General features: G+C 43.5%; 1 protein-coding gene across 3 annotated transcripts in view; it reads left to right on the forward strand.

Moving 5' to 3' along the window:
* Positions 1-26,899, forward strand: part of LOC129865046 (PRKC apoptosis WT1 regulator protein-like) — a 71,681-nt gene that overhangs the window by 29,491 nt on the left and 15,291 nt on the right. For all 3 annotated transcript variants that reach the window (XM_055937467.1, XM_055937469.1, XM_055937470.1), the window contains exon 3: positions 15,869-16,000. In XM_055937467.1, coding sequence (XP_055793442.1) covers positions 15,869-16,000 — 132 coding nt within the window. The remainder of the gene's footprint in view (positions 1-15,868; positions 16,001-26,899) is intronic.

A 26,899-nucleotide genomic window follows, 5' to 3' on the forward strand; every position in this document is an offset into this window, starting at 1 on the left:
CTGTAGTCTGTAATTCACGCTGATGATTCTCACTCTCATTACCTCACTCAGTGTGGCCATGGCTCTGTTTTCACTCAAAGCCTTAGAGGTGGCAGTGTGTCCCTTAGCCAGACTTATTTTAACACGGTGGGCTGCCAGAGCTGGTAGCGGGGGTGGTGGTGTTAGGCCAGCCAGCTCGTCCCGGAAAGGAGGGTAAACTGGCATTAGAGCGCTGGTTCATACTTTATAGCTCGGTAGTGCTGTGAAGTGCTTTATCAGCCTCTGGCATAGGTTGGGGATTTGGCACAGCGGCCATGTTTTTTTTAATGCCCAGTGTACCAAATCCCCGTCTGTTTGTATCCATGTGCAGTGGACGTCATCGTGTCTATGAACAGATGCCAATGAATCTCTACCCTTTTGCATGACTCTCTTCTCTTCCCATAGTGCTTGTGGATTTGCAGTGCATGCTGGGACTTGTGCAAAGCTTCATTGGACAACTGGGGTATTTTGATATTACTCCAATCAAGTGTATCTATGGTCTGTGGATTGTATTTAAACACTGTTTTTATGGGCTGAACTGAAGATGAGGTTTAAGTAGCTCTAGAGATGTACAGTAGCACTGAGGAAATCAGATGGCTCTTTCTCTCCAGTGTACTATACCCTTTAGGGGTCTGGCAGGAATGGGCTGGGTCATCGTCCTGCAGGGGAAATAGTTCCTCTACAAAAGATAAGGACCATTAGACACTAATGCAGAGCATAATCAAAACGTAATCAGTATGGAGCACAAACTGGTATGGAACACGATGGTGAGCCTACTTGCTGTGATTATTACAGCATTCTGTTAGACCCAATTGAGATTACATAAGAGAATCACACAGCCAAACCACAGGCAGAGGCTTCTCCCTCCAGCTCCAATCCACCTACATGTGATTCCACCCACAGCAGGCTACGTGGAAGAGAGCCTCTAGTGCTCCTATAGCACACTGTTCAGTCCCGAAGTACTCAACCTAGAAACAAATCGTATGTTTATTAGAGAAAGAGTTCACAGACAGAAGCCTCTCATCAGCTGTGATCCAGCCTCAGGAGAGTTGCATTACCCCAGCTTGTCCTGATTCAGGAAGCATGAAATACACAAAGAGAGAGAGAGCGATATCAAGAAAATGTTTTTGTTTTCCCTTCATATCTGAAGTTCGTGTGCCTGAATGCCACTCTTGGCAAAAAAAAGACATTGAATGTTTGTCCCCGGCCTGGAGGCGCAGACTGAGTGAGAGGAGAGGAAGTCCAGAATGCCTCAAAGCTCACTCACTCATTTCTTTTATTTTGCCTTGCAAACATAGGGGGATAAGAATAAACCTGGCCCTGAAACAAGTGGGATGTCTGTGGGTGTTTTGTGTGGGGTCTCTCTCTATAAAGCACCCTGGGCAATTTCCTTGCTTATAGGACACTGTTCAAGTCAGGTTTTGTCTGTCATTCTCATCAATCCCATACTTTCTAGTCTTCAAAATGAGAAGTCAACACCATTTTATTACATAGTTGGTTTGGGTCTCCTGTCCTGAGGATCTAACCAATAACAAACAGGCCTAGAACCCCAATGCTTCTTTAGCTCCTGTCATCCTGTTGTCACCCCAGCGTCAATCATAGCCCAGCGTTCTTGCACGGCGGTGACGCCGAAAATATTTGGGCGGTGGCCCCAAAAATTGAATCACTCAACCAGACTATTTTCTTGTTTGGGAGCTGTTAGAAATCTGGTTTATTTGCTTAAAAGTCTGCTACTCATCCCTCACTATGGCTGGGAGTGCAGAGAACTCAAAGCAAAACCCTCAGAAACCTGATGAGCTTCCCACTGGCCACCACTGCTCAGATGATCCGCACTCAGTTCATTTACATTCCTCTGATATTAGAACTCACTCTGGGGACTCAGACTCATTACATTTGCCCCAGAACACAAGTCATCTGCAGACACACACACACTGGGCCCCGGTTTGGGATTCATTAACGTCCATATTTTACCTTCTGTGTGTTTTATACAATGGGCTTGAAAAGTTAACGCTGTTATTACAGTATATAAGTCACAAAGGAGTCTTTATGAGATTAAGAATTATACATATGTGATATACCCTAAAGCCATAATACTTTATGATTATCCCATTAACTATTGTTATACCTTAGTTTTAATGCAGAGAGAGTATTTTAGACTTGTACATGGGCCCCGAGAGACTTGTCTCTGGGCCTTCTGCCCTCATTGGACCAACCCCAGCCTGAACCAATCAGAATGGGAGTGTGGTGGCTGTCCTCAGCACTTGTCCACTCGTCATGCTTCACCCACTGCCCTGCCTGGTGAATATGACCTGGCTTGGACACTGTGTTTCTTGGACTTTCAGCTATGTGTGGGTTATTTGATCCACAATAAACATATGTGCAAGTGTACACAGTGCATGCTCTCGGTTTTGCGTTGTTAAATGATAACAAATGGGTGCGGAATGTGTTGACGTTGTTGGGTTGTGCTGCCGCAAGGCCTTAGAGGAATCCGGGAGCCTGTGTTGCGCTGTGTGATTTATCCAGCCTTTACATGGGAGCTCCGCTCGGCTCGTTAGTTCCTCATTAGTTAATGCCCAGGAATTCAGGGAGCTTCTCTGTCTTGTTGAATAATGAACTCTTCAGCTGAGCTCTCTTTTTTTTGTAGAAAACATCAGTGTTTTTCCGAGCCTCCTGTTCCCAGCTTCCCTTTCGGTCCCCCTTTCAAGAACCCTTGGAGGAAATGAATGTAGGAATGAGCTTTGAAGGGACTTGGCTGGGGGGAATAAGAGGTGGGAGGGATGTCTTCAGTGTTCTCCTGTTTTTTCTATTTCTTCCAGAGGACTGTCAATCAGATATAATAGTCCCCTGGAGTTCCCACAGCCGTGGTAGGTAGTTAGGTTAATGTAGGTGTTCAGTCAGCCCTGTGTGTGTTTAGAGAGGCTGTTCTTGTGAGCTTAACACAGAACTTAACCTCAATCGGGAATTCTTTACGTGGGGCTACCCATGCAAGGACCAGGGTCATGCACATTTTTTCTTTGGGCCATTGGGCTTTTATACACATTACTTTTCAAATGCTTTGTTTGGGAGGAGTGCATTAGCATAGTTCTCTAAATATAAATGACTAATAAACACTATAATGTAAATTGTGTCAACCGCAAAAGTGTTAGTCAAAGCCCAAGAGGAGGATGTCCATCAATTTGATGCCAAACCTCAACTTTGCACCATGCTCCTCGGTTTATAAATTGCCATAGAAACATGCAGCGTTAATCCCCTCCAAACGTCCCCCCAAGGAAATGCCATATTTTGTGAGGGATCGTCTTTATGTAAACTGTGTACCGTGCATCTGCACAAATGAGGATTTCTGTAAATAAATGGTGGTTGATGGAACATGGATTGGTGCAGATGGATTGATATTTTGCCAGAGTAGCAACCACTCATGGATCTGAGGGTGGCTGGCATTTTTCCCTGCATGTACTGCGCGGCTTAAAACGCTGCCGCCTCATGTGTTTTGACTAACAGATGATCCGGTGTACAAATGGGAGACGACGCGGTATACTCTGTGTGTGGCATTTCATTTTAGAACCTAGCCTAATTAAAATTTTGCTCCTTCTTTTGATTCCTTCAAATTAAAGGGGGATGATACAAAAGCTAAGAAGAAAATGAGCATGAATGACAAAGCTAATAAGGAAATAGGAGGACAGTTTGTTTCCCAAGGCTCGGTAATCCCATTACTACATTTGATTCTTGGAGTCAGTCTTGGTGTGTTCTGTTTTTCTCTCATTGTGAGAACAAGGAGCTCCATCTGAAATAATTGAACTGTGAGCTATTCTAGATCAGTGCCCTGCACTGGTTGCCAGAGGTATTTGTTTTGTTATAAGACATTAGCTTGTTGTAATGTTGAAATTGCTTAATGAGATGGAGGAAAAATATCCTGTGGAGGAAATCAAGTCTTCAGTGCCATACTTTTCTAGTGGCCCACACTAAAAAAGTCCAGCCTTGGAGCTGTTGGAACTAGGCTACACAGCAATACCCCACCACTCTAGCGTTCCTGAGAGTGAAACCACATTGAAGGCAGCATGTGTGTGGTATTTGATTGAATGATGAATACCCCTTCAAACTCAACCTCCAATGTGAAGTGAAGGATGGGTAGTAGAAAGGGACAACATGTTCTCCCACTACTCAATGTCCTCAGTTCCCCCTCAATAACAGTGTGGTTTGTGCTATCACACTACTTTGAAATTGCCGTGGGTGCCAGACCAACAACGCCACATCATTACAAGACCAAAAAATGTTAGCTAAAGCAGAAAATGAAACGGACGGGCCTGACAGAGTATGAGAGAGGTAGAAACTGCATTTAACATCAGATCGTTCTGATTGATACATATACTTCTGCACTCTGTCCAGCTCCATGCTCCCTACATGTACTTGAGGTCAGTGCGTTTCTAGGAGACCCGTTGGAGGTGTGTGTTGTGTTGTTGGTGTGTGTTGTGTTGTTGGTGTGTGTTGTGTTGTTGGAGGTGTGTGTTGTGCTGTGGCTGTATCGGTGTATCTGTGGTAGACCTGTAAAGGTGTATAGTAGAGGAAGGTGGCTGCCTGGCAGGGGAGGATGGTTCAGTACTGCCATCAGGTGCCTTTAGGCTACTACTGCTCTGCTCTCTCCTATTGGCCCATCAGTAACCATAGAGACACAACACACTGGTCTGACTCACCGCTACTTTTCTTTTTATCTCCTCATCTCCTTCTGTCACTTGATGAGCAGGCACCCTGATGCGTTACAGAAGAGCTGCACAGCCATCTTATTCGTATCTCCCTCTTGTATTTGTTTAACCTGAATCTAAAGAACCTGGATTCCAAGCAAAGGTTGTGACAGTTATTGAGACCTCTCTTGGAAATTGACTCCACAACCTTGCGGTCAGAGAGGACTTGTTCCATTCTCATGCATTGTGTTTGTCCTAGCTCTGTGTTTTACATGGTCATAGTTGTTATTATATTTGGTTTTACACATCCTTTCTCATGTTCTAGACAGAATATATTATTCTACCCCATGAAAGGACAAAGGAAGGTGGTATTGTACCATGGCTCTTTAGGTTGTTTGAATTCATCCTGGCCATGAGAAGTGATGATATCTTCCAGTCTGACGTGATAGACATTTGTTGCTGCTACTGCTCTAGCTGGCTGCTCTGGACCGGCTTTGCTGCAGCCCAGCGTCTCTTTGGCTCTTTTGATAGCTCTATGAAACCCCAATAGTCCCAGAGTTGAGACTGTTTGAGTGAAGAAGCTTCTGCCAAGAAACCGATCCCAAAAAATGCGAGGGCTCACACAAAAGGAGCGAGGAACTGAATGGCGCTTGGCTCTGACTGTCGCTGGCAAAACTTTTATATTTTTATATAAACCCAATCAAAGGGACGAAGAACCGATGGTTTTCTTCTCTTTAAGCGTCCCGAGGGGTCTTATTGGCTCGTACTGGCACGGCCAAGACATCTCTTCATCTCTCTTACCTCCTTTTGTTGGGGCAAACCACTACTGACACAATAACCCGGTGTTAAGTGCTGCTGTTGCTGATTCCCCTGCTGCTTGGATGAGCCCTCCTCTCTGTGCCAGGTTGCTAGGTAGCCTTAGATCCAAGCATTCAAAAGGCTGACACAGAATATTATGGGGTGTCAGCTACTGTGTAATGCCCCATTTTTGTACTGGTATTCTTAAAAACAGGTCAGACAGAGGTTGATGGGTGGTTCATGTGTACAGATACTAGGCATTCCAAAGATGAAGGGTGTGTGGAGAATGTGGGTCTGTCTGCCTCCAACAGGGCGTATGAGGCTAGAGGTCAGGTTGTAATGGGCTGCAGACACAGTAGGACTGGCTCAGGAGATAAGCAGACCATTAAACCTTGGGTTAGCCTCATACAGTGCATTCGGAAAGTAATCAGACCCCTTGACTTTTTCCAGACCCCTTATTCAAAAAAAAAATAATCCTCATCAATCTACACACAATACCCCATAATGACAAAGTGAAAACAGGTTTTTAGAAATGTTTGCCCATTTTTATTACTAATACAAAACAGAAATACCTTATTTACTTAAGTATTCAGAGCCTTCGCTATGAGACTTGAAAATTGAGCTCAGGTGCATACTGTTTCCATTGATCATCCTTGAGATAGTTCTACAACTTGATTGGAGTCCACCTGTTGTATATTCAATTGATTGGACATGATTTGGATGGGCACACACCTGTCCATATAAGGTCCCACAGTTGATAGTTTTTGCTATCAAAGCCATGAGTTCAAAAGAATTGTCCATAGAGCTCTGAGATAGGATTGTGTCAAGGCACTGATCTGGGGAAGGGCACCAACAAAAATTATGCAGCATTGAATGTCCCCAAGAACACAGTGGCCTTCATCATTTTTAAATGGAAGAAGTTTGGAACCACCAAGACTATTCCTAGAGCTGGCCATCCGGTCAAACTGAGCAATCGGGGGAGAAGGGCCTTGGTCAGGGAGGTGACCAAGATCCCGATGGTCACTCTGACAGAGCTCTAGAGTTCCTCTGTGAAGATGGGAGAACCTTCCAGAAGGACAACCAACTCTGCAGCACTCCACCAATCAGGCCTTTATGGTAGGGTAGCCAGACGGAAGCCACTCCTCAGTAAAAGACACATGACAGCCTGCTTGGAGTTTGCCAAAAGGCACCTAAAGGACTCTTAGTCAATGAGAAACAAGATTATCTGGTCTGATGAGGCCAAAGAGTTCAATCTTAGTTTCAATGTCAAGCTTCACGTCTGGAGGAAACCTGGTACCATCCCCAAGGTGAAGCATGCTGGTGGCAGAATCATCTTGTGGGGATGTTTTTCAGCAGCAGGGACTGTGAGACTAGTCAGGATCGAGGGTAAGATGAACGGAGCAAAGTACAGAGAGATCCTTGATGAAAACGAGCTCCGGAGCTCTCAGGACAAACTGAGGCGACGGTTCATCTTCCAACAGGACAACAACCCTAAGCACACAGCCAAGGCAACGCAGGAGTGGCTTCAGAACAAGTCTCTGAAGGTCCTTGAGTGGCCCAGCCAGAGGCCGGATTTGAACCCAGTAGAACATCTCTGGAGAGACCTGAAAATAGCTGTGCAGCGACTGATAGAGCTTGAGAGGATCTGCAGAGAAGAATGGGAGAAACTCCCAAATACAGGTGTGCCAAGCTTGTAGTGTCATACCCAAGAAGACTCAAGGCTGTAAACGCTGCCAAAGGTGCTTCAACAAAGTACTGAGTAAAGGGTCTTAATTCTTGACATTGAATTTTTGTTTTTTCTAAATGTGGAGAATATATATATATATATATATATATATTTTAACAGTTTTTGCTTTGTTGTTGTGGGTTATTGTGTGTAGATTGATGAAGAAAAACAAACAAAGTCAAGGGGTCTGAATACTTTCCGAATACACTGTATATCTGTCCCATCGTTCCCTCCCACCACCGTGGTAACTCCCGAACAGCACCGCCCACCTCCCCTGACGCCCATACATCCCCCTAAGCGTGAGTCGGCAGCCAGCGGAACGGCCACGCATGGTTGTCCATTTGAGGATGGATGGAAGGAAGGAAGGAAGGAAGGAAGGAAGGAAGGAAGGAAGGGAGGGGACTCATTTGAGGCTGCCCTGCTTTCCCTTTTGTCTCCTGGCTACCTGCACTGCTTCCCCCTGCATGCTTCTGTAGGACTGTGTGGATGGTGCGGTGAATGACAGAACAATGGAGGGAGCTTGGCGGCCTGGCGCTGGGTGAGAAACAGCCTCACACCATGGGGTTGTTCTACGTGTACCGGAGTGCAAGTCTAGGTCCAAAAGGCTCCTTGACAGCTTCTACCCCCAAGCCGTAAGACTGCTGAACAATTCATCAAATGGCCACCCGGACTATTTACATTGACACACGCCCCGCTTTGTTTTTACACTGCTGCTACTCGCTGTTTATTATCTATGCATAGTCCCTTTACCCCTACCTACATGTACAAATTACCTCGACTAACCTGTACCCCCGCACATTGACTCGGTACCGGTAACCCCTGTATATAGCCTCCATTATTTTTATTTGATTGTTTTCTACTTTAGTTTATTTAGTCAATATTTTATTAACTCTATTTCTTGAACTGTACTGTTGGTTAAGGGCTTGTAAGTAAGCATTTCACAGTAAAGTCTACACCATGTGTATTCGGCGCATGTGACCAATAAAATGTGATTTGATGTGTTGGAACACTGTGACCCTCGTGGGGGATGTGTAAGGGGTGGGTCAAGGGGTTAGAACGGGGGGGGGGGGTGTGTAAGTATTTGTGCCAGTGCTGAGGCCGGAAACAACATTAGGAGGTTACGCCTCGATCAGACAGCGTCATTGCATCAATGCGGCGTAATAAATTCTGCAGTCAAAGGTTATCCAACATTTGTTCTGGATGTGTGTGCAACAACAGTTCAACATTCACCTTTTGCTGCTATTTCTGTCAAGTCTACGAATACAATTTGATTAATACGTTGGATTTATCCTTTGGATATGAATCTACTTCTGGTGTATCCAAACCAATGATGATCAGTCTGATCAAGGCGTTAGACAAAACACTGTACCAGCTTCCCTGCTGACTCCATATACCACCACTATACACCCTGTTATTACTGCTGGTTTACAGGGATTCATTATGATGGTCCTGGTTCCAGAGCTGTGGGTCTAAGTACTCTAGCAGGTCCCAGCCACCATCAGCCTGGTCTCACTGTTTCACACTGGTCTGCGTTACGGTACAGTACAGGCATCTTAGCTTGTGGATAGAAGAGCCAGATGTTAAATGTATCCCATCTACACTTGCCTTCAGACAGTTTCAAGGCCCTCACGCCAACTCTGGAGACGTGATGGTATTGTTATTGTTGTCATGCCAACAGGAAGAGTATCAACCGTGTCATACTAGAAGAGTTGGACGTAACTGTTGGTATCATTTGTAAACCACACTGCCTTTCAATAGGGGCAGCGGGTAGCCTAGCGGTTAAGAGCGTTGGGCCAGTAACCAGAGGGCTTGGTTCAAATCCCAGAGCCGGCAAGTTGGAAAAATCTGCCCTTCTGCTCTTGAGCAAGGCAGTTAACCCCCAACAACTGCTCCACAGGCGCCAATGATTGGAACATGGATTTAAGGCAGCCCCCCCGTACCTCTCTGATTCAGAGGGTTAAATGCAGGAGACACCTTTCGGTTGAATGCATTCAGTTGGCGTGAGGGCCTTGAAACTGTCTGCAGGAAACTGAAGATGCATTTAACATCTGGCAAATGACTAGTTACCCCCTTTCTCTTTCCCTATACCTGTGGACAGGCATGTCTGAACCTCGAGTCATGCAGAGGTTTCCTGTCATCATGATAGCACAATGAGTCTCCCTGCACAAACCAGCTGCTCTAGGGTAGCCAGAGCAGTGGACCAGACCGAGTGTGTTTGCATTCGAATGTGTTTGCAGTTGAATGTGCGTGTGGCACTCCTCCCTGGTCAAACACTAGAGAAAACAAACAGTAGACTTGCTAATGGGGCCTTAACTACAAGCTGCATACCCTTCTATCAGACCCAGGCAAGCAGAGTTTATGCAGGGCGCTAGAGTCAACACACAGAGATAAAGACCCCCTGGCCAACAGGTTAGTTTGGTCTGCACAGTATACAGTCCTGCTGGGATGCTTCTATAGGAGGATCTGATAGGTTACGAAGACTAGACCGATGTATTAAACACTGCTCTCATTGGATGCTGATGAGCCCAAATGTGCTGAATGGACTCCAACATAGAACTATTGTGCTGAAATCTATTGTCTTGAATATTCATGTTTTATTTCATGAATGGATGCCATGTCCTGGTATGAAAGATGTATGTTATGGTCCAAAATCATAACAGCTGGATCGGGCTATACATGTGCCTTCACGTCAAGCTGCCTTTTTACACAGTGTAAAATCACTTTGTTCTGGAGGGATGACAACGGGGGGAGAGTGGATCTGTTGGCCATCACAGTTACAAGGTGAGTCTGTGTGCAGACAGTCTCATGTGTACAGTAGCCAATATCCTCTGTTGCATAAATTCAACCAAACATCCAGCTGCTAATTATTCATTAGGAATAAAGAGGCAACCATGTAATTAAGCAATTCTCCATATGACTGGAAAATTGCTACATCGTAACATAAGATCAGCGAATGACATGCATTCATAATATTTTACACGATTTTTCAGAGCTTGTTGTGTGGCATCATCTTCCTTCCAAGGTTGTTTTCTCCGTTTGAGTCATTTTAAATAATGCTCACCTGAACCCATCATCTTTTCTGTCACTGTCTCTGACTGAATGTCTGTCTGACTGCACGCCACATTTAAGGCTGGGAATAAAACACGAGGCAGAGAACTCTCCTAGTAGCAGGATGCCTATGAAAATCAATGATAATTTTGCACCGGGAATGCGTAATTCAATACATGTAATTAAGTATGTTGTCACCTATTTGTATCCATTAAAAAGCCTTTGATATTTTCATGGCGGTTGAGCAACTCACTAAACTATCATTCATTGTTCTTATGACCGGTCTGTCAGCTTGCGGATGAAACCGGGTAGAGGTCACGACCACACATCCTCTGAGGTCAGGGCTCATCCTGTCTAAAGCAGTGCCTCTGTCAGGAGACTGAGTGGTGGTCCTTTGTAGCTCAGTTGGTAGAGCATGGCACTTGTAACGCCAGGGTCATGGGTTCGATTCCCATATGGAAAATGTTATGCACGCATGACTGTAAGTCGCTTTGGATAAAAGCGTCTGCCAAATGGCATATATATTCAAGGTTTAATAAGGTCTGCCTCAGGCTTCTCCTGGGGGCTACATAGACTGATGGACAACCAAACAGTATAGTACATTGTTATCCATTAGCTACACATGGCAGTTATTGCTCCATTTCATTGATTCTCTTTCACAGTCCATCCAAAAATCGTAATGCTCTCAGAAAACAAGACGACCCCATTCTGTGATACAACATGAGGAATGGGGTTAGTACAGAGAGCTGGGTGGTATTGCAGTGTAAGCTACCATTTTAGGAGTTTAGGCCCTGAGTCTGTTTTAATACCTTCTCTGCCCTCTCTCAAACTCTTCCCCCAAAGCCTCATAACATGCCCAGCAGTTCAATTCCTGGCTCTTCGTCCAAACCACAGAGGTTATAGAGCATAGAATGAGGCTGGCAAAACAAGAGCACAGTGAGAGACAGTGCATTGTTGGTGCATGGTCTATTCCCACAGATGGATTAAAGCTGGGGCCAGAGGTGAGACAGTAGACCTCTGCTTGGCCTCCTGGCTGCCCAGGTCTAACTACAACAGAGAGGGAAGCTGATGCTGCTACTGTCTCATGAAATATAGTGCATTTCCTAGTAGTTGTAGTCTATGTTTTGTAATGGCATACTGTCACCCCACGTGGAGATTCCGTCCCTGTGAGGTCTGGTGGAGTATTAAACGTGCTTGTTAAAATGTTATTGCTGAAAAGTGTTGATAAAAAGGGGAAATATGTACTTCTGCTTTAGACCAAGTTTATTGGTCCTTTCCCAGTCCAGGCTTGTGCTTGATAAACATTGATTACCAAATATATATATATATATACATAAAGAAGTTGTACTCACAGCCAAGACAAACTGCATTTTATGAGAATGTCTTGTACACAGTTTGACTTCAAGGCACAAACCAACCCCTGCAAGGAAAAACAAGTTTATTTGGAATTTCAACCCAGAAGTTAAATGAAAAACAACATATTTTGGGAACAAAACCAGTCTGGGATTAACAGGGGCGATAAATCCCACTTTCTGAGTTTGGGGAGAGAGAGTTGGCACTGACTTAAACCATCCCTGAGCCTCTAAGGTTGGCCCCATAGCTGACCAGCATCTCCATCTGTCTGACAGCCCACTGAGCAGTTTGCAGCCTCTTCATCGCTCTCATTGTGTGTGTGTGCGTGTGCGCCATGACAGCTTGCCTGAATCCTGGCACTGAAAACCACTCCCTTGGACTCTTTATGCCGCCAAAAGGCATTGTGGGTAATGCACTTGTATCCTCACATTGTTCTCTTTACTCAGTGAATCAACCATAGTTTAATTCAGCATTCACCTAATCTGCCTCCATGATATTATGATTCCACGTAGGACCATACGTTGTTACGATAACCAGACAGTCATATTTTACACAAGCTCTTATGACCTTGTCAGATGACATGGTTCAGGCCTCATAGCTGGCAAACCTCTACATTAACCCACGTAGGCAACAACGTCCTCAAGTGTCACATTTATCCCCCCGACTCTCACGGTGGATGTTTTTTCTCCCTAAGATCTCTGCCAGACCTGAGATCCTCCAGTCCCTCCCGAGAGCTCTGTGTTGTATTTGTGAGCCAGGTCCTAGCTGAGGCTGAACGAACAACGCTGATGATTAACGGACAGTGGGCAGTGTGTGAATCACCTCAGTGCCGTTGTTCCTCTCCTTTCCTCACTGCTCCTCTCCGCTCCATCTCTAACACATCATCCAAATGAACTCAGTCAGTGCCAGGGCATGCGGCAGGTAATTAATGCACACAAGTCATTAAGCACGGTCGCACAATACCACTGTAGCAGCAGCCTCCAGTGGGAAGACAAGACCAGTGGACGGAGGTGCCCTTTTTGATTGTTGATTAATACATTTGAAGAGTAAACGGACAGAGCGCTGGCACGTTAACAAGTCGGTGCTGGCGGTCAGGTTCGATTTTTCAAATGGGTCCTCTGGGGAGGGAGGGAGGATATTATGAGTGTTAGTGTTTAGGAAGGGGATATTAGGTATGACCACACTGAGGAGAGAGTGAGAATGAGAGGATATTATGAGTGTTAGTGTTTAGGAAGGGGATATTAGGTATGACCACACTGAGGAGAGAGTGAGAATGAGAGGATATTATGAGTGTTAGTGTTTAGGAAGGGGATATTAGGTATGACCACACTGAGGAGAGAGAGATAGGTGTTAGTGTTTAGGAAGGGGATATTAAGTATGACCACACTGAGGAGAGAGAGAGAGATGATATTGTTAGTGTTTAGGAAGGGAATATTAAGTATGGCCACACTGAGAAGAGAGAGATAGGTGTTAGTGTTTAGGAAGGGGATATTAAGTATGACCACACTGAGGAGAGAGAGAAGATATTGTTAGTGTTTAGGAAGGGGATATTAAGTATGGCCACACTGAGAAGAGAGAGATATTGTTAGTGTTTAGGAAGGGAATATTAAGTATGACCACACTGAGAGAGAGAGAGAGAGGATGTTATGAGTGCTCTGCCTGTATGAGCTGTCTGCAGCTATAGTTCTGTCAACGAGCAGCTGTTGGAAATTGTTCTTGAGGATTTAAAAGAAAATCTTATAACAAGGTGAGGATGCTGTAAACTGTTCAGATTCTTCACCTCCATTACATAAGCAGTGTTATTTGAGACACAGAAATGTCCATTCAGGGAGGTATAGACACCAAAAGTCAGACATTTTGCAAATTCCTCCTGCCATGGCTAGAGCATTAGAATGATAGATTGCAGATCACTTTACCCCAAAAAGACCACATTTCCACCCAGCACACACATTCCTAATAGACCGCCACAGTCGGGCCCAGATGTAGCTTCTTAACTGGACTTGTCTTCCCATGAACACCGGTGTTATGGCGTTTGGAGACCTCAATAACATGTTGAGTAAACGCTCTTCAGAGGCCTGGCGCTTTACGCCTGCCGAGATCCCACACATTATAAACAGGAAGAGGAAGGAATGTTGGGTCTCGGCTGCTTCTTTTCAGCACTCACTCCACTTCCCCTCTGGTGTGTGTCATCATCACCACTTTATCTGAGCCCCTCCACGGAAAGAGATGTACTCAGTGTTTCCCAGGGCAACCACTAGTGCCCACTTCCTGCTTTCAGTAGGTGATACTTGTCCCTAGTTGAGGTGTGTGTATGTGTTCTAAGTGTGTTTATCTGAATTTTAAATATAAATACAGCTGTCTGTTGGATAATTTGTGAAGTTACACCATGATACTATATACCCAATCTTAATAGTTAGTTACTGTACATTAGTCATATACATTCGCATATACTGAAATCAGAAACAAAAACATCCCTTTAAAAGGATGAGCCTGGATCTCCCATTGTTTTTATCTGGAATAAAACAAATGAATGGAAATGATTTGAAGTAATAGTGGGTTAAACAGCCAGCACTGTGAACCAAAATAAACGTTCCTAACCCAGTTCCAGATATGAAGTCCCTCTGTTTGGGCAACTGTTGCATAGCAACGTTTTTAGTCCTAAATCACTGTGTCGATGTAGACAGACTTATGTTAGACTGTGTAATGTCCCTCGTTATTCCATATGGCTGTTATTAGTTCTATGTTTCTGACCCCTGGAGTCTACAGCTGTGTATTGCTGTAGGCAGTTGAGAGGGAGCAGGGAAACGTTTTGGCGAATCAAACAGCACAGAGCATCCCTGTGCCCTTTGCAGGGGTCAGATGGCTAAAAGCAAGCAGTGTGTGTTTACTGAGGAAGTTTGCACGGACACAGGCAGCATGCTCCTGAAAGTCTGTTTCGTGTGTGTGTGTGTGTGTGTGTGTGTGTGTGTGTGTGTGTGTGTGTGTGTGTGTGTGTGTGTGTGTGTTTCAATATGTCATAGGCCAGATGAGAACAGCCAGCGTCCACCTCTGGCTGAGTTAGAGGAGAAAGGAGTTGGCATTTCCCCAGGCGTGCTGATAAATGTTTTGGCAGGAAGGTCTTTGCAAATGACTACATTCCTTTTAGCCTTTTCTAAGGCTATCTTTACCATTCAAGGGCCTGTTCGTTCGGTAAGCACTTTTTTTCTTCGTTGCACAGCGTGGAAACAGGAAAGACTGTTTTTTGTTCTGTACGAGTGGCAGGTTGGCTCCTGTTTCTGTCAATACAGATGATACAACCAGCAAGTTCAATGTCAAACTGCATTTTCTCAATGTATCTTCATTTATTTTGATGCACTACTTAACTCAATCGCATATTTCATGAATAAGTTGCCTAAATAGGAAGTCAAGATGATATATTATAAACTATTTAAGATGAAGCTGAGAGCAGAGATGCCTCAGTAAAGTTGGAAGCCTTCTCAGAAAGATGTGCACAATTTCTCGCTGTGCCCTGACTGACCCCTACATCACATTGTGTTGTTGACTCCCAGTGTTTTCGGGGACATTCCACTTGTCAAAAAGGCCTCTCTGACTACACGTCCACAGCAGCAGTGTAAGGACCCCTTGCCGGCCGTCTTCCTGTTGCCTGCGTGTCCCAGTGAATGTGGACTAGGCTGCGTTAGAGCTGTCCAGGTGCTGTGAAAGAAATCATGTCTTAAGAGGATTAAGGGGACCTGGGCCACATCTCTCTGGAGGTTACCACGGTTACAGTGAGAATGACCCCGGCTCTCACCGCACGTCAACGGTGGTGTCTCACTCCCCGTGCCTCTCTCACTTTATTTCTCTATTTCTCTGTATCTCTCTCTATCGCTGTATCTCTCTCTCTATTGCTGTATCTCTCTCTCTATTGCTGTATCTCTCTCTCTATTGCTGTATCTCTCTCTCTATTGCTGTATCTCTCTCTCTATTGCTGTATCTCTCTCTCTATTGCTGTATCTCTCTCTCTATTGCTGTATCTCTCTCTCTATTGCTGTATCTCTCTCTCTATCGCTGTATCTCTCTCTCTATCGCTGTATCTCTCTCTCTCTCTCTCTCTCTTACAATATATGTACATCCTTTTGATATGTTACTTAGTTTATAGCATAATTTTTTACAATTTGCACCTAAAAACCATTCAATAAGTTGACCCCTCTATTCACACCTTAATTATTCAATAAAGGTGTGTTCAACTCTTTCTCTCTCTGTATTGCAGAGCCTGGATGAGCTGGATGATGACGACGGAGGGGATAAGGCGAAGGAGGAGGAGCAGCAGCTGACACAGCTCAACACGGAACAGAACGAAGCCATGACCTCTGACCCTGGGGCTGCCACCCACTTACTACAGGTGAGGACAAGGTCACATGTCACCCAACCTCACTGACCTTTAGCACTTAGTGTAATACCTAGGGCCTGGAGTTTAGCCTGACCATGTAACCGGACCAGGAAACACTCTGGGCTGAAGTCATATCAACCAATAAGGCTTTTGGCTCCCCAAGTTATTGTACACACTTATATGGTTCTTTGATCACTGAAACAAAATGGTTCCATATACTGGAGAACACTGAATGGTGCCATTTATGAATTATGGCTACTACTCTTAAATAATCATATTTTGAGCTAAGAATATACTTTAATAAACAATTAAATAATGGGCAAAAGAATACCAGCATAGTTTTTAGAATTATTTGCCATTCAATGCGAACATAGTTTGGAAATATGAAGTACAATACTTTTTTTACTTAGTTAGTGATCAACAAAAAGGTGTCTTCTGCTCTATTCTCAACCACCACCTAACAGCAGACATCACACATACAGTTGAGACGACCACAGGTTCAAGCTGCATGTATCGCCCCTTGATGGAAAGCATGTTGTGGGGGTTAAGGGCCTTGCTCAAGGGCCTAACATAAGGGAATGTTTTGAGGATATGAACCCAGCAGCCCTCCAGTTGTCAGATCAATTCTGCCATTCTTCTTTTCTCTTAAGGCACGGCCCGGGATTAGAACCAGCCACCTTTTGGCCACAGGCCCAACTCCTTAGCCACTGGACTACCTGCTTGACTGGTTCCAGATAAGAAGAAAAAATGAACATGAGTTAATCTCCAGAAATAAGCATGAGTAAACCTGCTAAAAGGCTATGCAGGCATACAATTATTATGATGTAGAAGAACAACTTACATGTCGTTGTCCGCAGCAGCCGAAAGAGAGCCTCTGTGATAGTTCTGGGTTACTGCAAGACAGAGCAAAACATAGATTGTGTGTTAAAAGTCATGCAGTGATTAACTAGGCTATTGAATCACCAATACTTATTATTCATAATTTATTATAAATCATTTATACATACCTCTTCTCATTCAGAAACAGTCTTCTAATGGTTTTAATGAACATAGTCCCCTCAATTGACTCTGAAATGAAAGAGAGAATTAGCTAATTACCAATGTTAGACTGGGTCTGTAGCTCTATTTGGCATATCTCATAATAAAAAATAGTTTATTAGAAAGAGAAAGCTAGCTTGTGAAGTGGCAAATTAAAGTAGCCTAGCTTTTTCTGTTTAGCTAGCTAGCTTACAAACACTCATTCTAATAACGTTTCAACTTTATTTATCTAGTATATAGCTTATAATAAGACTTTGGGTTCATATATTCTAATTAAATAATCAACTTTGCTTACCTTAATACATTGAAAAATAACGTGCTCTTTGCAAGTGGGTTCATCCCCCGTCCTCTTGCTTTGTCATGCTGGAATGGATTGGTAGTTGGTTTTTGAATAGGAATAGTAGTTACATTTTGAGTTAACCAAAAGATTCCAGAACCTCTTTTTTTTATATAGGATTGTGTGCTTTTATAAAACACATTATTTCCTCTTGCCTCTAGCTAGAAGCAAGAGGAAATAGTTTGCAAAGGCACACGTTTGTGCCTGGCTGTTTGCCACTCGGACCTTGGCAACAATGTTGCAAAATATGACTTAGCTCTCTATGGCAAGGGAAAGATTTAACGTGTCAGACTTCAGCTCGCCATTTTTCTGACCAGGTGAAGTCATAGAGCAGCATCATTAATATGGATATAAATGTCAATGGAAAACAGCTCAAACAAATTAAGAGGGAATGTTAGCTGTCATTTCATAGTTTGATGTGACTGGGTTAGCTTACGTTTGCTGTTTAATTTCTAAAATCCCCATTACACTCTGGGGAGGGATAGAACCCTCAAGGTTCTTTGTCTTCACTGGATATATATATATATATATATAGTATATATATATATATATTTAGTATAGGGTTATTTAATATAATCCGAAGAACCAAAAGGTTCTATATAGAACCCCAAAGTACCCTTTTTTTCTAAGTGTATAGTACAAAACAAGATAGATCTCTTGATTCCCATGGTGATCTACAGCTGAGTCCAGCCCCAACTTACACACTCCCCTCCCTTGAGCAGAATGTGATGATGAGATAGATAGATACTACAGTGCCACCAAACAGAGGCACTGTTGGTCAGAGAGAAAGCGCTCCATACATAGGCTGCTTGAGAAGGAGGGCGCCGCAACCAATGCATTGCTCTATATAAACCAGCTCGTATGGCAAAATGATGCACTACAATACGCTACAAAATACAAATGCGTTCTGATTCGATAACCATTCTCTGGGTGTGATGACATTAGCAGTACTAAAAACGTATTGCTTAGATAGCTGTGTTTTTGAGACGGTCACAACACAGCTCAGCTCAGCTCCAAGGTCCACAGGGCTAAGTGCTAACAGGTTCATTTGGAGCCTGTGTTGCAGCAAGTCTCTAAAAACACACTTCAGAGCCGTATCAGGAATTACTCTGCATGTATGACATGCTATTGATATGGAGCATGCAGTTTGGGAACAGAGGAGTCCCTGCCTATTGAGTCCCCTGCGTTAATAGATATCATAGGAAGGCCAAACGGATGTTATATATACACATGTAGCTACAGTATATGTATAAGTATATTTGCAAACAATTATGTTTTGATTGTGCAATTGATTTGAAAGTAAACCATTCCAGAGCATAACATACGTGAATAAGACAGAGTCCCTACTATCAGGTTGGTTATGATTGATGTGATTGTTTCTATAAGCAGTGACGTTGGACATATAATTTTCTGTTACTTTCGTCTGGAGGAGATCATTACTGTGCAGTCAACAAGTGTGCAATTGAAGTGCTGTCAAACGCTCTATGCAGAGACATGAAAGGACTCGAGAATATGTTGGTAACGAAGGCAACCGCGGAAGCACTCGTCTATGAGCTGGAATATAATACGATTTGGATTTCCTCCCTGTGTTATATTAACAGATATGGTTTCTGTCTGTACTATACAGTATCAGATGATATATTCATATAAAGCTTTCCAAATGTAGTTAATCATTTAATGTATCAAGTCAGTAGGTCCACAAACACTTAATTCACTAGAAATAAGAGTCACCCACTCGTTTAACCGATGTGTCATTTGTGTTGAAAGTGACGAGACTTCTACTCCGGTGACATGCCGTAACACGTCCTTCCCGCTGAAACATCAGCAGATTACACTTCAGCCCTTGGAAATGAGACCTGCTGAGCCCACCTTACCACTACAACATATTCCCCTTAAATCAGAGCAGATGTGGGCACTGCCACGACTAACCACTGGGGATCTCCCGCACTGCATCTCACCCATTTGCTCTGCCACTCCCTGCCTTTGGTCTAGGGATTTTTGACGGTCATATTTGGTTGTGTGTCATGCCGTTGTGACCTTAGTGACGAGCTAACAGAGGAAAGGAGACAGGAGGGAAGGAGAGACAGACAGAGAAAGAGAGAGAGGGTGGGGGTTTGGGGGGAGAGAGAGAGCAGTAGAGAATTTGGAGAGTGGATTTACAGAGACCTGTCAAGCCGACATCTGTAAAGACAGAGCATTCCAAAAATGTGCCACTTCATTCTGACCCCATTTATCACACAGACAAGCGTTTCCATGTTGTCTGTGTGATATACAGCTACTTCGAGATCAAACTGTCAGGCTTTTTAGCTTCTGCACTGGTATCAAGATGTCTGGACTGAGGCAGGACTGGCAACTTCAAATACTAAGAAACGTTGACGTTTCTGCAGAACAAAATAATCCCCTACCGTTTTGAGTCCACACGGTGTTGCATCAATAAGAAGTGAACTTGATTAATGAGCTTTCTGACTTTCATTTGATAGTTGATTCATATTTCTCTCTTTTCATCCTTTCTTGGGTCTGTCTATCTGAACCAAGTAAAACACTGTCCTCCCCTTCTTCTTCCTCTGTGGAGCACTGTGTGTTCCTGCCCTATAACAACCCGTTCATGGAGATGAGACTAGGTAATAGCATTTTAGCACTGACCAGTAGGGCTGTGACAATACCAGTATTGCAATATGGTTTCCATGGAAAAAAGGAAAACACGAAGCAGACCAAACTCTTTGGTCCTTTAAAAACCTGCTGTATGTCAAATGTGCTACAGTTTGGAAATAAATAAACGTGACTCTAGATGACAGCATAATGATGTTTGTTTCCAACATCAGGGCTGTTTTCCTAAAGACGTTAAATCCACTTTGTGTTTTGTTTCCTTGCCACGATACTAATGAGTATCGTGATACTGGTGTCCTCCCGGCACTACTGACCAGCCCGTCTCAGTGAGAGGGAGAAGAGAGGGAGTCCTGTAATGGCTGCAGCACTATCTCCTCCACTGTCATCCTCTCTCTGTTCCTACTCATCTATTTCATATCCCCATCTCCTGCTGCCAACCCGTCCTCCCCACACACTATCACCTTGTGATACACATGGAATCACACACACACACACACCTGTACGCACGCACGCACATACAAATACTCACACACACACATTGGTGTCTTTCTCTCCTTGCCTGTGGTTGCGTTCCTCTGTTAGGTAGTGTAATCAAGTGTAGTTTCAGTGATGTTCGTGTCACAGAGGCCCTCTCTCTGGGGACCCCATGTGGTCATGGTTATCAGGCCTTACCCCTCTGTGGTATGTGAGCCGTACAAGGAAAACACTTTCCCTAAACCTGGAGCCTTGTCAGATAAACAAAACCATAGGTAACATTCCACCGACTCATCTGCTTCTAATGTGGCGCCTGGTCCAAAGGGGGGAGTGGTTTGGGTTCTGAAACGGTGTGCGCTGTAAACACTGAGTATATGAAACATTAGGAACACTAACAACCTCCCTCCCCCTCAACACAGCCTCATTTCGTCAGGACATATGGTGACCAGTGAGCTGAGATAAGGCGGGGCTTTATCTAGCTAGACTTATAGATGACCTGGAGCCAGTGGGTTTGGCGACGAATATGAAGCGAGGGCCAGCCAACGAGAGCATACAGGTCACAGTGGTGGGTAGTATATGGGGCTTGGGTGACGAAAAGGATGATACTGTGATGGACTGCATCCAATTTGCTGAGTAGAGTGTTGGAGGCTATTTTGTAAATGACATCACCGAAGTCGAGGATCGGTAGGATAGTCAGTTTTACGGTGGTATGTTTGGCAGCATGAGTGAAGGATGCTTTATTGCAAAATTGGAAGCCAATTCTAGATTACATGTTGTACGCTCAACATGTCGACGCTCAATGTGAGTCTGGAAGGAGAGTTTACAGTCTAACCAGACACCTAGGTATTTGTAGTTGTCCACATATTCTAAGTCAGAACCGTCCTGAGTAGTGATGCTAGGCGGGCGGGCAGGTGCGGGCAGCGATCGGTTGAAGAGCATGCATTTAGTTTTACTTGCATTTAAGCGCAGTTGGAGGCCATGGAAGGAGAGTTGTATGGAATTGAAGCTCGTCTGGAGGTTAGTTAACACTTCTTATGGTTGAAATCCCGTTAACGGGATTGATATGACAACAGCCAGTGAAAGTGCAGGGCGCCAAATTCAAACAACAGAAATCTCACAATTAAAATTCCTCAAACATACAAGTATTATACACAATTTTAAAGATAAACTTGTTGTTAATCCCACCACAGTGTCCGATTTCAAAAAGGCTTTACGACGAAAGCATACCATGCGATTATGTTAGGTCAACACCTAGTCACAGAAAAACACAGTCATTGTTCCAGCCAAAGAGAGGAGTCACAAAAAGCAGAAATAGAGATAAAATGAATCACTAACCTTTGATGATCTTCATCAGATGACACTCACAGGACTTCATGTTACATAATACATGTATGTTTTGTTCGATAAAGTTCATATTTATATCCAAAAATCTCAGTTTACATTGGCGCGTTATGTTCAGTAATGTTTTGCTTCCAAAACATCCGGTGGTTTTGCAGAGAGCCACATCAATTTACAGAAATACTCATAATAAACGTTGATAAAGATACAAGTGTTATGCATGGAACTTTAGATAAACTTCTCCTTAATGCAACCACTGTGTCAGATTTCAAAAAAGCTTTACGGAAAAAGCACACCAATAATCTGAGTACAGCGTTCAGAGACCAAAACAAGCCATACAGATACCCGCCATGTTGTGGAGTCAACAGAAGTCAGAAATAGCATTATAAATATTCACTTACCTTTGATGATCTTCATCAGAATGCACTCCCAGGAATCCCAGTTCCACAATAAATGTTTGTTTTGTTCGATAATGTCCATTTATGTCCAAATACCTCCTAAATACCTCCTACCTATTTGTTTGCGCTTTTAGTTCACAAATCCAAATTTACGAGGCGCAGGCCAGACAAAGTCAAAAAGTTCCATTACAGTTCGAAGAAACATGTCTAACGATGTATAGAATCAATTTTTAGGATGTTTTTAACATAAATCTTCAATAATGTTTCAACCGGAGAATTCCTTTGTCTTTAGAAAGGAAAAGGAACGCAGCTACCTCTCACGGGCGCACGCCTGACTGAGCTCATGGCATTCTGCCAGACATCTTACTCAATCAGCTCTTATTCTCTTCCTCCCTCACAGTAGAAGCCTGAAACAAGGTTCTAAAGACTGTTGACATCTAGTGGAAGCCTTAGGAAGTGCAATATGACCCCATAGACACTGTATATTGGATAGGCAAAGACTTGAAAACCTACAAACCTCAGATTTCCCACTTCATGGTTGGATTTCTTCTCAGGTTTTTGCCTGCCATATGAGTTCTGTTATACTCACAGACATCATTCAGACAGTTTTAGAAACTTCAGAGTGTTTCCTACCCAAATCTACTAATAAGATGCATATCTTAGCTTCTAGGCCTGAGTAGCAGGCAGTTTACTCTGGGCATCTTATTCATCCAAGCTACTGCCTCCATCCATAAGAAGTTAACACAGTGTCCAAAGAAGGGCCAGAAGTATACAGAATGGTGTCGTCTGAGTAGAGGTGGATCAGATAATCACCAGCAGCAAGAGCGACATCATTGATGTATACAGAGAAAAGAGTCAGCCCGAGAATTGAACCCTGTGGCACCCCCATAGACTGCCAGAGTTCCGGACAACAGGCCCTCCGATTTGACATACTGACCTCTGTCTGAGAAGTAGTTGGTGAACCAAGCGAGGCAGTCATTTGAGAAACCAAGTCTATTGAGTCTGCCGATAAGAATGCAGTGATTGACAGAGTCGAAAGCCTTAGCCAGAATACGGCTGCACAGTATTGTCTTTTGTTGATGGCGGTTATGATATTTTTTAGGACCTTGAGTGTGGCTGAGGTGCACCCATGACCAGTTCAGAAACCAGATTGCATAGCGGAGAAGGTACGGTGGGATTCGAAATGGTGAGCTGTTTGTTAACTTGGCTTTCGAAGACCTTAGAAAGGCAGGGTAGGATCGATATAGGTCTGTAACAGTCAGGGTCTAGAGTTTCTCCCCCTTTGAAGAGGGGTTGCAACAATTGTTGAACAGGCTAGTAACAGGGTTGCAACAATTTCGGACGATAATTTTAGAAAGAGAGGGTCCAGATTGTCTAGCCCAGCTGATTTGTAGGGGTCCAGATTTTGCAACTCTTTCAAAACCTCAACTATACCCGGATTTGGGTGAAGGAGGCTTGGGCAAGTTGCTGTGGGTGGTGCAGAGCTGTTGACCGGGGTAGGGGTAGCCACGTGGAAGGCATGGCCAGCCGTAGAAAAATGCTTCTTGAAATTCTCGATTACCGTAGATTTATCGGTGGTGACAGTGTTTCCTAGCCTCAGTGCAGTGGGCAGCTGGGAGGAGGTGCTCTTATTCTTCATGGACTTTACAGTGTCCCAGGACTTCTTGGAGTTTGCTACAGGATGCACATTTCTGTTTGAAAAAGCTAGCCTTTGCTTTCCTTACTTACTTACTGGGCGGGGGGCGGGGGGGGGGGGGGGGGGGCGGGGGGGCCTCCCGAGTGGCACAGTTGTGCAGATCTGGGTTCAATCCCAGGCTCTGTTGCAGCCGGTCGCGACCGGGAGACCCATAAAGCGACACACAATTGGCCCAGCGTCGTCTGGGTTAAGGGAGGGTTTGGCCGGCCGGGATGTCCTTGTCCCATCGCGCTCTAGTGACTCCTGTGGCGGGCCGGGTGCATGCACGCTGACACAGTCGCCAGGCTTCCGTGTTAAGTGGGCATTGTGTCAAGAAGCAGTGCGGCTTGGTTAGGTTGTGTTTCGGAGGACACATGGCTCTCGACCTTCGCCTCGACTGTAACTTCCAATTGGATATCACGGAATTGGAGACAAAAATGGGTTAAAAAAAATCCTTCTTTAACCCGTCTCCTCCCCTTCATATACACCGATTTGAAGTGGATTTAACAAGTGACATTAATAAGGGATCATACCTATCACCTGGATTCAACTGGTCAGTCTGTCATGGAAAGAGCAGGTGTTGTATACTACATTTAAATATATACACATGTAGCTACAGTATATGGTTTTGCAAAACAATTATGTTTTGATTGTGGTACTCTATGTGCAAATTATTTTAAACAGAACCCTTCTAGAGCATAACTACATGAATAAGACACATACACCCCCCCTACACACACCCCATTGTGGTATCCAACACCTTAACAGCCCTCATTTCCATTTTTTATTTGCACCTGTCAGTCCAGCAAAGCTTGAGAATCTTTTCTTTAAGGCAGGCACTTTCTCCTCCCTGCCTAAACAGTTTTCAAATGCATTAACTGAAGTTTCCCTGCTTAGATGTAATGTTCTTTAAGCTGTTCAGAAGTTTGGTTGTTTCGCCTGAGACAATATTTTCAGAGGCTATCACCTTTGTTGATCAAGATTACAAGTCTGTAAATCAGGTTAACCAGATTAATATTTATCCTTTACAAGACTGCTGCCAGCTAAAATAGGTCATTGGCTGTAGTCTTCTCATTTTTCCAGTTGAATTCTTCGGCTTCACCTTTTGAAATGTCAATCGTGGACTCCTAATATGACCGAGAGCCTCCAGAGTAACAGATAGGGATATTTAGCAGCCTTGCAAGGAGACATAGATGGAGGATGCTGGAACGCAAAAGTAGGCCTATTGTGGAACTTTTATTAGGCATGCCTTCTGGGATTTCAGACATTCTAATGGGCTGTCTAGCGCACAAAGGCTGTCAGATTGCGAACCCATAAATTCCTTCTTTAAAAAAAAATGTGCATGTGATTTATGAGTGGGAGAACATTGTCATGAATGATATATTTGGCCATGCATAGATGGGAAGACCGACACAGACTGACTGACTCGAAATGCTGCCACCTTTACCATGAAAGGTATTGTCTGTAACAAAGCCTGTACATTGATTTTCTTTGGCGAGGTAGTCTTTAATGCAGTAATATGTTTAATAGTCCCGCCAACACCTCAGTATAAAACATTGCCCTTTATCTTACCGGCTTTGGCACACAATAAATCATGAACATTATATTTTTGTCCGACATCAAACCTGTCAATTACAAAGCTTCACTGAATTCCTTTTAATGCATTTATTTTCTCCATTTACATTATTGTAGTTCTGTCCTTGAGCTGGACTTGTCTATTGTCACAGAAATGCTTTAGCATTTAGCCTGAGGGAACGCACACAAGAATGTGCCATTTCATATTTTTGTATTTTGTACATTTAACAGGTACATTTTTAAAGATCCTTATATTTACCTAAGAACTTATGGGTAAATATACATACGTGTCAAACTTAAACTACAAGTCGGCTTTTAATGTGAACTTTTAAGCATGCCTTCTGGGATTCCTGAAATTTTAATGGGCTGTGAAGCGTCAAAAGGCTTTCAGATCGCAAACACCCATAAATTCCTTTTTAAACAATGTGCATGTGATTTATGAGAGGGAGAGCATTGCCACGACACTATTCCTCTTTTCCTGGAGTCACACAAAGCTATAGGCTACAATGTCTTGTTGACATGTTTTGCTACTGTAGTGGGAAGTAATAGTTGACAGTGTAGATATTTGTACAGTGTAGATGATATTATAAATACCTCAAGTGCAACTCGTAATAAGACTAAGTATTTAGCCTATTAAAATGTTTATCTGACTCCATAAAGATAATTAGCAATATGAAAGAACACTATAGTTGAGTTACAGTAATAGGCAATCAAGAAATGTCTGAGAATGGAACATCTTTGGAAAATGAATGGATTCACATACAAGGCATAAAGCTGAAGTTACAAGGCAATACTGACATTAACAAATCACTATTCTATACCTGATCAGAGAGAGAAGGAGAGAAATCATAGCCTGAAAGATCATGCCCCAGAAATCTATGGGGTAGAGAAAGAAGGAAAGAAAGAGGGAGTATTTCACTACAGCAGGTCAGGAAGAAAAAAGAGAAAGAACAATGAATCTTAGACTCTTTTTTTAAGCATCTGAGTTGTTTGGATTCAAAATCTGAGTTGTTGGCCAATAGTATTACTGTAAAGTTAACCTCCAATCAGATATCAGATCTATATGATGTGACCTCTGCTTCTCAGAGGTGAGACAGTGGGGGTTGGAGAAATAAAACTGAGAATGCTGAATTCCTAAGACAACACAGAGGAGATTCTTGCATACGGTTGTTAAGTGACTTCGGGGGCTGAGCTGCCCTACCCTACAATTAGTCCTATTTACTGTGGATAACTATCTGCTGCCTACTATTAAAAAGGCAGTTGGCGAGGACGTTTGTGAGCAAGATATCAATGTGCATGATATCTAAGGATATAAGGAGGATAAAACAGTGACTTTTTCAAATCATCCTACGGAGGTTCATCCATCTTTACATTATTGGAAAGAGCAGATTCTAAGGTTTCTAACATACAATCACTTACAAACTCTGAAAAATGAGGGCATGGGCTCCGTTTCAAAATAAAACTTTTTT

The sequence above is a fragment of the Salvelinus fontinalis genome, chromosome 11, assembly GCF_029448725.1.
Source record: "Salvelinus fontinalis isolate EN_2023a chromosome 11, ASM2944872v1, whole genome shotgun sequence".
Taxonomy (NCBI): Eukaryota; Metazoa; Chordata; class Actinopteri; order Salmoniformes; family Salmonidae; genus Salvelinus; species Salvelinus fontinalis.